This window comes from Pelmatolapia mariae, linkage group LG9 (genome assembly GCF_036321145.2).
Source record: "Pelmatolapia mariae isolate MD_Pm_ZW linkage group LG9, Pm_UMD_F_2, whole genome shotgun sequence".
NCBI lineage: Eukaryota > Metazoa > Chordata > Actinopteri > Cichliformes > Cichlidae > Pelmatolapia > Pelmatolapia mariae.
In genome coordinates, this window is record NC_086235.1 from 20,992,161 (window position 1) to 21,004,912 (window position 12,752).

The 12,752-nt window shown below is 40.4% G+C and overlaps 1 protein-coding gene across 1 annotated transcript; it reads right to left on the bottom strand.

The window, feature by feature from the left end:
• Window positions 1–9,588: 9,588 nt before the first annotated feature.
• LOC134634933 (musculin) lies at window positions 9,589–10,017 on the bottom strand. Its single transcript, XM_063484398.1, has one exon. The coding sequence runs from the start codon at window positions 10,015–10,017 to the stop codon at window positions 9,589–9,591; it is 429 nt and encodes a 142-aa protein (XP_063340468.1).
• Window positions 10,018–12,752: the final 2,735 nt, after the last annotated feature.

The window sequence follows — 12,752 nt, forward strand, 5'->3', positions numbered from 1 at the left end:
TAACTGGAGATGCCAGCTGCACAGAGACACTGCAGCGAGCTTTGTCACCTTGTAAATGAAAAAGGAGAGACAGAGAAGCGCGAGGGAGTCGGCGAGCGGCGTTGCGGTGTGTCTTTTTGTTGCACACCATAGGCTGAGGAAACCGGGAGGGGAACACAGGGATCTGAAATTGCAGGGTGCTTAATAAAAACATGGAGGAGGCTGGTGTGAGACGCATGAAGTAGCTCAAACAAGCATCAGGTGTCTCTGGGATTTCAAAGGAAATTTCATGCTACAAAACTGTATTTTATGGTCCTCAGCTATGAGAGATTGTGAAATTCAAGCCTATGATTGTTGACATTAGATATTATTAAGTTTTCTCATTTGCAATATAGATGCAAATGAGCCATCACTGTTTGTACATTTCAATGCGTAAAAAAAGGCCAATTACAAATCCACCAGAGCCGCAAGTAATTATTATTTAAAAAAAACAAAAGAACTACTCTCTATTTCTGAGGTGTTATTAGATCTAATCAAGTGAGGATGAAGTGAGTAAACACATCATTAAACATTGAGTCCTTATGAATACAACATAATTATTAAATGATTATGGTGATTACACACCCACCAGGGTTTGTGACGTGTCGTCATTATCGCACAGATTAATCAAAGTCACGGGCTGAGGCAGCAGGCCTTTTGCATGACTTTCTTTCCAAAATATCAGCATTCAGTCATAAATAATAATGTATTAGTTTAGATACAGCATAATCACTTTCAGGGAACTGTGTTTTAATATTGCTGAGCTGCATCTACACTCAGAGCTTTGATATAGATGAGAGAATTAAAATATGACACATCAGAAAGTGATAAAAACAGGTTCCCTAATATTAGCTGTGCATTCGTTATTAGGCACCAATTAATCAGAGTGACAGGCCCAGAATATAAAGAAAGACGCCTACATGTGCAAAGAGAAAGCCGAGATACAGAGTGTGCGTGAGCGTCTGAGTGGGCGCCTTTCCGTTGTTGCGACGGAGGAAGAGATAGTGAGAGAAACACTGATCGTGTGTCTTTTCAAGTCTGTGAGTATGTCTCTATATGACGACAGAACAAACGGGCTCCTCTGTCATGCATGGCCTTGAAAAACCTCTATGGATTTAGGGCTCCATCAGTCTGTCCTTGAAGCTGCCTGTTTGCCTCTTTCCACACCACCGACTAGCCAAACAGCAGGATCCTCCACCTCTCCCACGGGTCAGGTCCCTCTCAACTCCCGGCATCTTTCATCTGACCGACAGAAGACGGGGGTCTGAGAGGGCTTTGGGAACTATAAGCTCTGTCTATGTGTGTGATGGGGTAGTAGACTGAAAACCAGGGGGATGGTTAGGGTCAGGTGGGGTCAAAGGCCAGTGCCCATCTCCACTGTCCTCCTGTTTGTTGGCTGTGGACTGCTCTCGCACACACTGAAGCGCACAGACAAACACATGCTTACAAATATGTAAAGACAAACAAGTGTTTTTGATCAATAATTTTTATAATTTTTTAGATTTATGCTGAAAACCATAGAAAGAACGATCACCTGTTTCCAGGAGCTCTCCACAGCATCTTTCAGATTGCTACTTTGGTTTTCCAGCCTTTAATTGTGTTAACTTATACCGTTATCATCATATTTACCCACAGAAGCCCATCACTAAAGCATTCTCAAACAAACTCAGTGGCTAGCTGGTGAATATAGCAGAGTGTTTAACATTTACACATTGCATGTATCCTTTATTGGTAAGTGTGGCAACCAAAACACATTTAAAAGCAGAATAATTCACTTTTTGTCCAAAATTGGTCGGGTAGTAGAGGAAGTACTACAAATAACAATTGCTGATGTTCAGATGTGTAAAGAGCTGCACCTTTACACGTCATATGTGCCAGCACAAGCTGTATTGCATTAGTTTCTGAAACTGCCACCACTCAATTCAATTTCCAAAAGTCACAACGTAGCGGGGAGAGAAAGAGTGGCAGTTTTTTACATCTGTCTTCTCATTATGATAACCTCACTGCCCACCTGTGCAAGCACTCACCCATCTGTGTGATGCGGGGGGATACACATGTAGATCTCCACATGTGCCCCTCATCTCTACACCTTTTCCCTACAGGCAGCCTCTCCTGACCACCGCACAGCCATCAGTCCTCTACTCACTTCTACCCAGGACAGCCCCCTTTTGAAGGCTGAGTAATTAACGTGCCATCTGATACACCATCCGGCCATAGAGGCTCTCTTGGGGAGGGAGGGGGTTTGCAGACACGCACGCATTCACATAGACACACGTACATCTCATACACACACAGACAACCCTGCATGCGCACTTGCAAGCCTACAGGTAATCAATCACACAGTGTTAACTGGCCAAGTGTCACTGTCAGCTGTGTCTTATGTATGACGGTGACCCCAGGGTTCGCCCAAAGAGATCATTTTGTGCAGTAATGATAATCCCCACTCCAGCAATTTGGCTCTGGATGTATCATAAAAAATTATCCCAAATGTATGGTGATGATGAAGATATCTGGCACTTATGCAATGTGAATAATTTGGTTACAGGGAACTATTTGACGTTCCAGTTCAGAGTCAAACTGAGTTTCCTTTGAAAAACTTTCCAATTTGAATCAATTTTCAAGTTAAAAAATGAAAAGACGCTATTATTTTGAAAAAAAAAAAAAAAAAAGCTTCAGCAAAATTTAAATGAGTGTAAAAAAATTTAAAAAGAAATCCCTCAAAACTGAGTAACACTTGGCTGATGATGGGAAACAATTTGACCAACATTTAAAGTACAAAGTGAGACTACTTTATTACTGCTCTGTGTTAATGTACTTCTACTGTAACACAAAAATTCAGATATTAATCTCTCTTTCTCTAAAAAAAACTAAAACTTTTGTGTTGCACCTGTGCATACTAAACCCTCCTCAGAGGCATTAAAGAAGAAAATATTGCAATAAATGTCTCTCTTCCACTTTTTTTTTAAAGACATCACGTTCCACATGATAACCGTGCAATCGCTTTGATTTCTGATGTGGTCATGGAAAGTTCAAGGCTCTTAGGAAAAAAGGTTGGATTTGGGATTTAGTTGCTGGGATGTGGCAGTCAGAGACCCGTGACAGAATATTTTCTCCTTAAGGTTAAAGGTGATGCAGGGATGTCAAAATAAGACTGATGCCTGAAAAAGATAGCTTTCCTGACATTTATTTGATCTTGTGAAAACACCCAGGGCACGTAAATGGTTTCATTAGAGCAATTTTGTGAAACAATATAAATGATTTCAAAAATTGTATAGATACATATCTTCCAAAATATTTATTTTCTCTTTTTGGAATTGCACTTTAAAACCTCTGCCTGTATTCCCCACTATTCCTTTGTGAATTAAGGATTTTGGGGGTTGTTTTTTGGCATCTTAAAGATGCCTTTTGATGTGGACAGCACAGCCACGGGCAAAGTGCCCGGAAAGAAGAAAAAAAGAAAGAAAAGACAAGAGAAAACAAGAGGAGAAGAATGTGGAAAAAAGTTCTAATCCACAGTTGCAGGTGTGTTACATTTTTGTTGCCCCAGCAAAGGTTCACAACAGAGTTGATGACAAAGGGTCGGGCCCCATGCAGCCTATTGTGGCCTCGAGAACAATATGGAGGCTGTGAATGGCTAATCCCTCTGGACCGCTGACAGGTTAGCCCTTTAAGCAACCTGGGGACTCATTTCTCCACTGGGCTGGGCTGCTGTCTGACAGGGATGGGAAAACCCGGGCTACTTACTGAGCCCTTGCCCTGAGCAGATAGTGGGAGCCATTGTAAAGGAAAATATTATCTCCATTGTCAGGTTGTGGCCATCTTTGTAACATCAGAAGATGAACTCAGGGAGAATATGCCACCGGAGGGCGAACTGGAATGATGATGGTACCAGCTTAGAAAGTGTGAAAGCTATTCGGTCTAGTCTGAGGATTTTAGTGCAAATCCTTGTTTTAAATAAAAAAATTTCTGACCTCATTAGGGTTATGTGTTAATGCCAAAGGAGTTTTTAGAAGATGTTTTTGTGTCATTTATATTCCATTTAATAATGAATTAATGTTTTTTTTTTCAACCTAAAAGAGTGTTTAGGTAACACTTTGCATGTGGGATTTCTTTCATTCTTTTTTTTAATGTGCACCTATTACTGGGCACAATTGACATGATTCATAGCTTGTTTATTGCAACACAGTAATGTACATATCTGCAGAACCAAAACCAGCAGGAACTCAGAGACAATGGGTGAAAATGTGCAGTCAGTGTGAACATAAAGCAAGCATAGTGGGGGGAAAATACCTGTTGGTGTGAATCTCTTTGTGAGAGAGAAAGAAAGGTGAGGACAAGATAATAAGCCCGAGGGGCACCGCCCAATCCTTGTAAACATGGCTTGGACTGTTTCACATGCCCTGAGAGCAAACGCAAATATCTGTTTCTTCTGGCTCCTGTTTGCAGGAACACTGGAACCAGGACGCCACCCAAGAAGCTCAGCAGCTTACCCAGTCAACAGACAGCCGTGCAAGGCTGATACTCCTGTCCTGTCACCCAGTTAGGGAGACAATGGTGAATGAGGCCAAGCAAGGGCCTGGAGGCTTGCGTAGATGTTGTTTTCATTTTTTGTCAATCCGCCTCACCTTCAGCTGTCTTCGCCCCTCCTTGTTTGTGCATCTTCTCTGCCATCTTCTTCTGCTCTTTTATTATTCACTTGCGTCTGCCTTCCCTTTCAGCGCATCCACCTCATCTTGCCACAAAGAGCCTGAATCCTCTCCTGAGAGGAGTCTACCAGCCCTGCGCTGTAACCCAATCATCTGACAGAAGAGTGTGTCATCTCCACAGAGTAACAGGAAGTCTTGTGCACCAGACAGATCGCCTCGCTGCGTCTGCCCCTATCTCTCACACTCACGCACCAGAGAAAACAGATACACTTTTTTTCTCCCTCACTTTAGAGACTTACATTTTCATGGTTATGTCCTCGCAAACAAAACACCAGTGATATATATATTATTTTTTACATTAAAAAAGGAAGTTGCTGAGATCACACCCGTATTCATAGAGATGTAGGCACATATAGGCATACCATCAAAGCTAATGAGAATACAGCAAGTTATCTTAAGAACTAATTACCAATAATACAAAATACTACATTTTATTTTTTTTATTATAGAAATCACCTCAACTTCATTTTCTTAATCAATCATAGGTTTGTTTTTTATATTAAGCTTGGACACAGGAGAGGAACTAATCTCCCCATGGAGAAGCATGTACATTAGCATGATTTAAACAGTTGTTGATTAGCATATGCCTTTTCTCATTAGCAGTATTGGCGTACTTGATTCTGAACAACAAACATGCTGACTGTGGTTATGAAAAAGCCAAAGCATGTAGGCTGGTTTCCTGCAGTCTGCAGGCCTAAAGTCAGTGTTTTTGGGGTAGTTACAATGGCAGCCTTACTGAACCCCCCGATGTCGGCTTTGGAGCTACACTTCCTTCCTGTTCATGGAAATTCTTCTACAAATAATAAAAAAAAGTTTCAGATGTACAAAAAAAAGGAAAAAAAAGAAGAAAAAAAACTCGATGGTGCTGAGCCTTGATGGCTGATTAGGTAATTTTATATCAAAACAGTGTGTTCATTCTAATGATATATATTTTTTAAAGAATTATAAATTAAATAAAAAATATATATAAGACAAAGAAGAAATACATATTTCAGTGTGGAATGGAAACGAGAACCAAGAGAGGAAATGAGCTGCTGGTGTATTCTCATTCAAATTACTGTTAAAAATAAATAAATAAATAACCAATAAATGAAAAATCACTGAAAATCAATGTAATATCAATTTAACATCATTCTAAATACGCTGTACAATTTTAGGAGGGTAGTCAGAGTTTCAGTCTGGCCTTACCCTGATGACTTACGTGAAGATGTGCTGACCTCTGCTGGTGATAAATATTCAACATTGTTCTGTTTAAAATACATGCATTTAAAAGTCTCTGATCGACAGTAGACTCATTTCATTTCTGATTCAGCTGACCTTACAGCTCTCCATCCGGATTTTTAACCCTTTATCAGATGAGGAACCGTTTAGGGTTTCCTGCTTTGCAATAAGAAAAGAAAAGAAAAGACTGAAAAATATATATATAAAAGCAAAGGTCTTGTGATGACTTCCAAGAACACTCTAGGATTGAAAGTATTGTCACTTTAACTGTTTCTAGGATGTTTTATTAAATTAGGGATGATTGAAATTGAGGTCTTTTTTTTTGTTGTTTTTTGTTTTTTTTAATTGACTTCTACACACTTGGATTTAGTTTAACAAATACAAACTAACTCTTCTAATTTTTCATATATTCTGACTCGATTAGAATAGATAGAACAGAAATGGTACAGTATTAACTGTGGCTTTTTAAAGCCAGCATGAACAGAACGCACAGGCAGGTAAAGCCAGTCACTACTGTTATAAATGACAGCTCTAGTTTTACACCATGACATATAAAAAATGTTCCCTGATGTCTCTGCTTTTATTACCTGGACCCAGTGCAGGTGGTGAGAGACAGAAGGACTCTGGCCAAAATAACATCTCTGATCAACAGAGTCTCCCACCCCATGCATGTAAATGCTGCTGAACTGCAGAGCTCCTTCAGTAACAGACTGCTGCATCCTCGATGCATGAAGGAGCATTTCCGCAGGTCCTTCCTTTCTGCAGCTGTCAGACTGTACAATCAAAACTGCTCCCAACAAACAAAGATGTTTACATCAGCACTGTAACTTGCACTATTTTATCAACCGATTCACACAACAACCTGGGTTTGCCTCTTATCTGTATTTAATTTTATTTAATTTTAATAACTGTACAGTACTCTGTTTTTGGTAACTATTGTCCTTGATGTAAATATGTAAAAATATTGTGTATGTTTCTGTTCTGTGTCCTGTGTCCTGTTTGTTTGTATATGTGTTTTTCTTGCTGCTGTTACAACCAAATTTCCCCTTGTGGGCCCATTCAAGGATTATTCTATTCTATTCTATTCTATTCTATTCTATTCTCCAATACTAGATGACATGGCTTTAATAAAGAGTTGCTTTTCTTAAAATACGTACAAATCATGTATGCTGAGATGAAATCATTTCACTTCTTTTAACAATATTAAACCAGAAGAAGCAAACTGACATTGTCCATTTACTTAGAAATGACTGTCACTGTGTGCGTGTATGGTTGTAAATTTAAATCAACAATAGAAGAAGCATTTTTACCTGGAAACTGTGGACTTTCTTTTTCTGAAAGAGTCTTTCATACCCAATCTACAAAGTTATGGAAATTGAATATATCTAAAATATACATTTAAATATTTTTTCCTCTCATAAATGCAATTAAATTAAACTTCTGCGTGTTTTGTTCACAGTCCTCACCACTAGATGCCACTCATGCAACATTTACAAAATGCATGAGCTCTACAACACAGCTTAAGTCTCATTAGGCGTCTTCATTTGCTCTGGCCAGTGTTGACATAAACGGAGACAAATTGTTTGGTTTGTGAAAAAACACACAAAAAAACAAAAAAACCTTCAGTCCTTCAGGAAAGGAATCAGCTCACTGCATGTGGACCGGTCCCAAACATCATCATTCTGTTGACGTGCCACGCTTTGATTAATGGCACCTCATTTGCAGTGCAGTCAAGTTGGACGTCAGACATTTACAAGATGCTGTCCCTCGGTGCCACATTTTTAAGTAGATGGTACGACAACAGGAGGAGTGAGTGTGAGAAGGCAGCTCATTAGCTGGCCGGGTCCAAGAGAGTGGCCAGTTTTTCCCAGGAGAGCAGTTCAGAGTTCTGGGAAACTCACCAACACAGCAACAGCTGCAGCTCTACATGAACCTGATGAAAACTCATCCTCTCCCCTCTCTCTTTCTCTTTCATTTAAACCGTTTTGTCAGTCTGTCCCACCAGACTGCCCGGGCTTGGATCTCAGCCCATCTGTACTCACATCATTTTGGGGGGTTTAACTGGATAAAATGACTCCCAGATCAAGAGATCACTGTTATCCATTCTCTCTGCCAACTAAGCATGGAGTTGGATGAGTGTGTGTGCTCCCGCAAGAGGGATATGCAATGTATGGAGGGGTGCAGAAGGTTACTGAGGAATTCTACCAGTGACCTTTGATTTTTTCGCTGAACTTTTCACCACTCTTATATGAATGTGAATATTATCACTGTGTGGTGTGGTGTTCAAGATTTCCAACCTCCTGCTGCCAAAAATGAGAAGTCATGTGTGGCGGCTCCAAGCAGCTGATATGAGGACTTAGAAGAATTTCTTTAACCTTGTGACCACCACAAATTTAGCATTTTGATTTGGTTGAGCCACTTATTTGGACCTTTTGTGACAACGCTGGAGATTTTGTCACATTTAGAGTTCATTACGGAGCCTGTATGTGTGTGACGGGTCCAATATTTTCCCTGGCTTTATAGTTTCAGTGCATCTGTCAAGAATGTGTACACACTGATAATTAAAAGGTTTTCATGTCTTTCTAAAACATGTTTTGTTTACGCAAGTGGCACAGATATTCAACATTTATAATTTGCTTTTTATCGTGTGAGCGCTTTCTGATGTTCATCTTCTGCAGATGTGCCGAATTTTCCAGCAGTTCTCAATGCATGGATACATGCATATGGCTAAATGGTGAACTTCTATGGAAACAATAAATGCAGACAGATTCTCACATTGTCTCAAATGCAAAGACTTTAAAACACAAATACAATAAATAGATCTACAATACAGGTGAATTATTGTGGTTACTGTCATAGTGTCAAGCCAAACTAGCAAAAAGCAGAAAGTATTTTAAGTTGTGAGGTGTTTTGTTTTTTAAAAAATTCCCTCATAGAGCAGAATGAAAGAATCAAACTGCAACTGGACATCATGCACAGGCCGAGCTGCCGAAACTGTTTAATGTATCAAAAGTGTGTTCAGCCATATAACAGTTTAATGATGCTGTGCACAGACTGATGGGGTGAAAGATATTAAAGAAGTTTGCTAAATCCAAATTTTACACACAAAAAAATCAAGCATAAATGAAGATTAGATGTTACACTCAGTGTAAATGTGACATAATACTGATTTCAGCAAACATGCACACAGTAAAACATAATAGTTTTGAATCCACAGTCATTGTTTAGGGCATGTGGTTAAAATGGGGTCAAACTGATGCCCCTCCTTTTTGTTTTTATTGTTGTTGTTGTTTTCAGGTTTTAGCCGAAGAGCTTGAGCTTGGTGGGTGAAGACGTGTCGCCTAAGCTGTTGCTCCACAAAGTCTCATAGATGATGAGATGTCTTCCTCTGACCTTCCTGTCATCATAAATGGCCAGGTCTGTTGGAGAAGAATACAAATTCATTTGCTCAGAATGACAATGGTTAATTCAGAATTGCTTTCATTTTGGAAAAATCATGCATTCTGTCATGTCAGCAAAGATGACAATAGGGTTCATACTGAAAGTCAGAAGCAGAGGACAGTTAGTTTTATATTTGCTGAAGCAATGTGTAAAAGTATAAAAGAAAAAGTTGATTTCTGTCATGGCTGTAAAAGTTTGGCATTCATACCAGACTGACAGGGTGTGCAAATCTGCTCTCGAATCGGTCATCCTGCAGAAGCTGCCTAAGGTGGGAAATGTAGCTAGAAGCGAGACGAAGGGTGTCCAGTTTGGAAAGTTTGGTGTCCGCTGGGACCCAGGGCAGGCTGGTTTTCAGTCTGGAGAAAGCTTTGCTCAGCACTCTCATCCTCGCCCTCTCCCTGGCGTTTGCCGCGTTCCTCTGCGACTGTCGAGTTTCCCTCTGGTGCGCTTTGGAAAGTCTGTGCTCCTGCTTGATCCTCCCCTCAACACCTTCGTCTTCCAACTCCTCCTCCGAGTACCGGCTGGGATTATAGCAGGTGACTTTCCGCGCGGTGGCCTCCAAGGCAGAGGTAGTCCTTTTGTGGCGTGTCTCGTCGTCCTCGGCATCACTTGCAGCAGAGCCAGTGGACATGGCTGCTCCACCTGCGCCTGGGGAAACAGACCGGAGTGGCACTGTGGACGACAGACAAGAATGGAGTAAATGACGAGAGGCTGCAAGTCAGCACCTCCTTTTTAAATTCCCATTTGGTAACCGTGGAACTTATTTCCCACAGAAGCGCTAAAACGTCAACCCTTGATTCACTACAGTACCATCTGCACGAACTAAAGACAGCTCTGTCTAAAGAGACATGGCCTAGCTATCCCTCTAATTTAAGTGTCATGGACTTGGCATCTGCACAGTTTTTTTTCTGAGCATTTCTCCTCCCCCTTTTTTGTCCGAGCGCCCATGACCTCAGTGAGACCACAACTCCATCTCGTTGTTTAAACTGTTAAAGACATATGTTGCTCATTTGCATCGTAATTTTTTAAAAAAAGTTAAGTCCTGTCAACTATTTGCCCTCAGAGATAGTTATAGCAAAAGATGCAGTGAAGTTCCTCCAAAGCTGTTTGTGCAATAATTTTACCCTTTTTTTTTTTTTTTTTTTGCAAATTCCTTAAACATTCTAAATTTATTGGAGAGCACTAATTCCCCGATTTAGGTCCAGTCCATTGCAACAATTACAACTACATTATATTCAGTAAAAAGTCCTCTAGTTTGTGGTCCCACAGATGTGTTTTTGAAATGTCTCGAGGACCTTATCAAAAGTGTTTAATCCTTCGCTGCGTTCACAGAGGGATTGGGTTTCTGCAGATGGAGCAGCGCTTCACACGCAGCCTGTGTGTACCAGCCCCAGCTGTTATTGGTTCCCATGACATCTGGAGCGTTGGCATGACATGGGTGTGGCAGAGGCAAGGAGGCACCATAGTGCTTCCACCATTCTCATAGTATCACAAGTATTTTTACTGGGTGTCTTGGCCATATTTGCATTTCTTTTGTGCATTGGTTTGGTGGTTTAATCAATGATATGAGGACTGAGCTGTAGAGCAGAGGGGAAGAGGGACAAAAGTGTCTCTGCTGAGATCCCATGGGAAGTTGACTTTTGCGCAACACTAAGAAGACCAGTCATGTTCCGGTGTGATGCAAACACTTTTCAAAAATGCAAACAAATATTTGGAAGAAACTTGAATGGCCACACTTTCTCTTCAAGTTTTGATTCATACTTTCTCTGCTCGCGCCGTCTCTTTGTCTGTCAAGAAAGATATTCCCAGAAAATCCCAGGTCCCTGTTTGCTATTACACCACGTAATATGTGTGAAATTTCATTTTTTTTAATGACAATAGCGAGGCTTTGCCAAGGATTACTTAACTGCAGCTGAGATGTATGCTTGATTTTGGCCAAGCATACATGAGAGAAAATAAGGAAATTACTGTACGGCACTGGGCCCGATGCCGCCTTGTACCCCAACAGTGAAACTTTATTCCAGCATGTTGGCTTCAAGTCATACCTTTCTGAAAAACTAAAAACCTCAGTTGTAATATGGTTGATTGTTACCAGTTCCAACACTTTTCCTCTGTCATAGAAGAAGAAGAATGCAAGAATGTTTCCTTAATCCAAGGACACATTCCTCTGCTTCCTGTAATCCTGCTTTTCCAAGCAATTTTCACAAAAGCAGAGATCAGCTGCTGCTTTGAGGGATCCCTCTGCTCAGCACACCCTTGGATATGTCACGACTCTGAAATATTAGGTTCTACTTGTGCTGGTAAGACAGTTAGAGCTTCAGGCATGCTGCCAACTCGTCCTCCATCACTGCATCCGTCAGCAAGGTGAGTGACACTCTTGAAGGTGCGAGTTATAGGATCCTGCTGACTGATTTAACTCTCTTTTTACAGTGTTTCTCTCTTTTTAAAAAAAAAAAAAAATCTAACAGTGAAAGATATTGGCTGTATGACACATATTTCACATTGCTGCTTCATTCACTGTCACCGAGAAACAGGTTGAGATATAACTTTGCTCGTTTGTCATTTTGTGCATGTTGTGCTTCAAAAAAAAAGAAAGAAAAAGAAAGAAAGAGAGAAAGGAGAAGAACATATTGTCCAAAAAATAAGTGTAATTGATGGCTACATGGTTATTGTATTTGTCTTGGGAATAATTAGATTCAGGGCCAGCGATAATAAATAACACTTAAAACTTGACTTGAAGGGAGAGCAAGCATCTGTCCGTCAGCAAAGACTTTCAGGGGTCTTGACCTCTATCACGGCCCTAAGCTGGAAAAACCAGAGAGACAGGTGCGGGCTCATGATGTCACAGGCCTGACTCAGTTTCCCTCCCAGCCACTTATGATTCCCATGATTGCCTTTGAAGAAGCTTGCAGCACATTAAGCTGCTGAGTGAAAAGCTCACAAATCAGAGACTATAACCATCAACTTCTATAACCTTTTTAATTTATGTATTTCTTATTGTTTTATGCTATTTAGTAAGTTGTGCCCAACAGTGTGCTGGAATTTTATGACAAAATGTACGATGTAGGCTTCTGTTGATGTAATGATGTTTATTTGTGTACCATTTTACAAGAGCAGATGTCACAAAGTGCATCATAATAATGACAGAAACAAGCCAAAGAAGATGGCGCAACAGCACACATTTCAGATGGACGATACATAGATGCAAGCACACTGTTATTGTAGCTACAAATTCTATGTTTATTATGTCAATCTAGTGAAAAACTAGATTTAAATTAGGTTTGATGAACCATCTTATCTATAGAGTAAAAGAACAGGAGTTGGACTTCAAGCCACTTTACAAAAACAGCAACTGCGTGCGTAATA

What these genes read in the sequence shown, in the direction of transcription:
- LOC134634933 (XM_063484398.1), bottom strand. Translation starts at nt 10,017, where the DNA reads ATGTCCACTGGCTCTGCTGCAAGTGATGCCGAGGACGACGAGACACGC.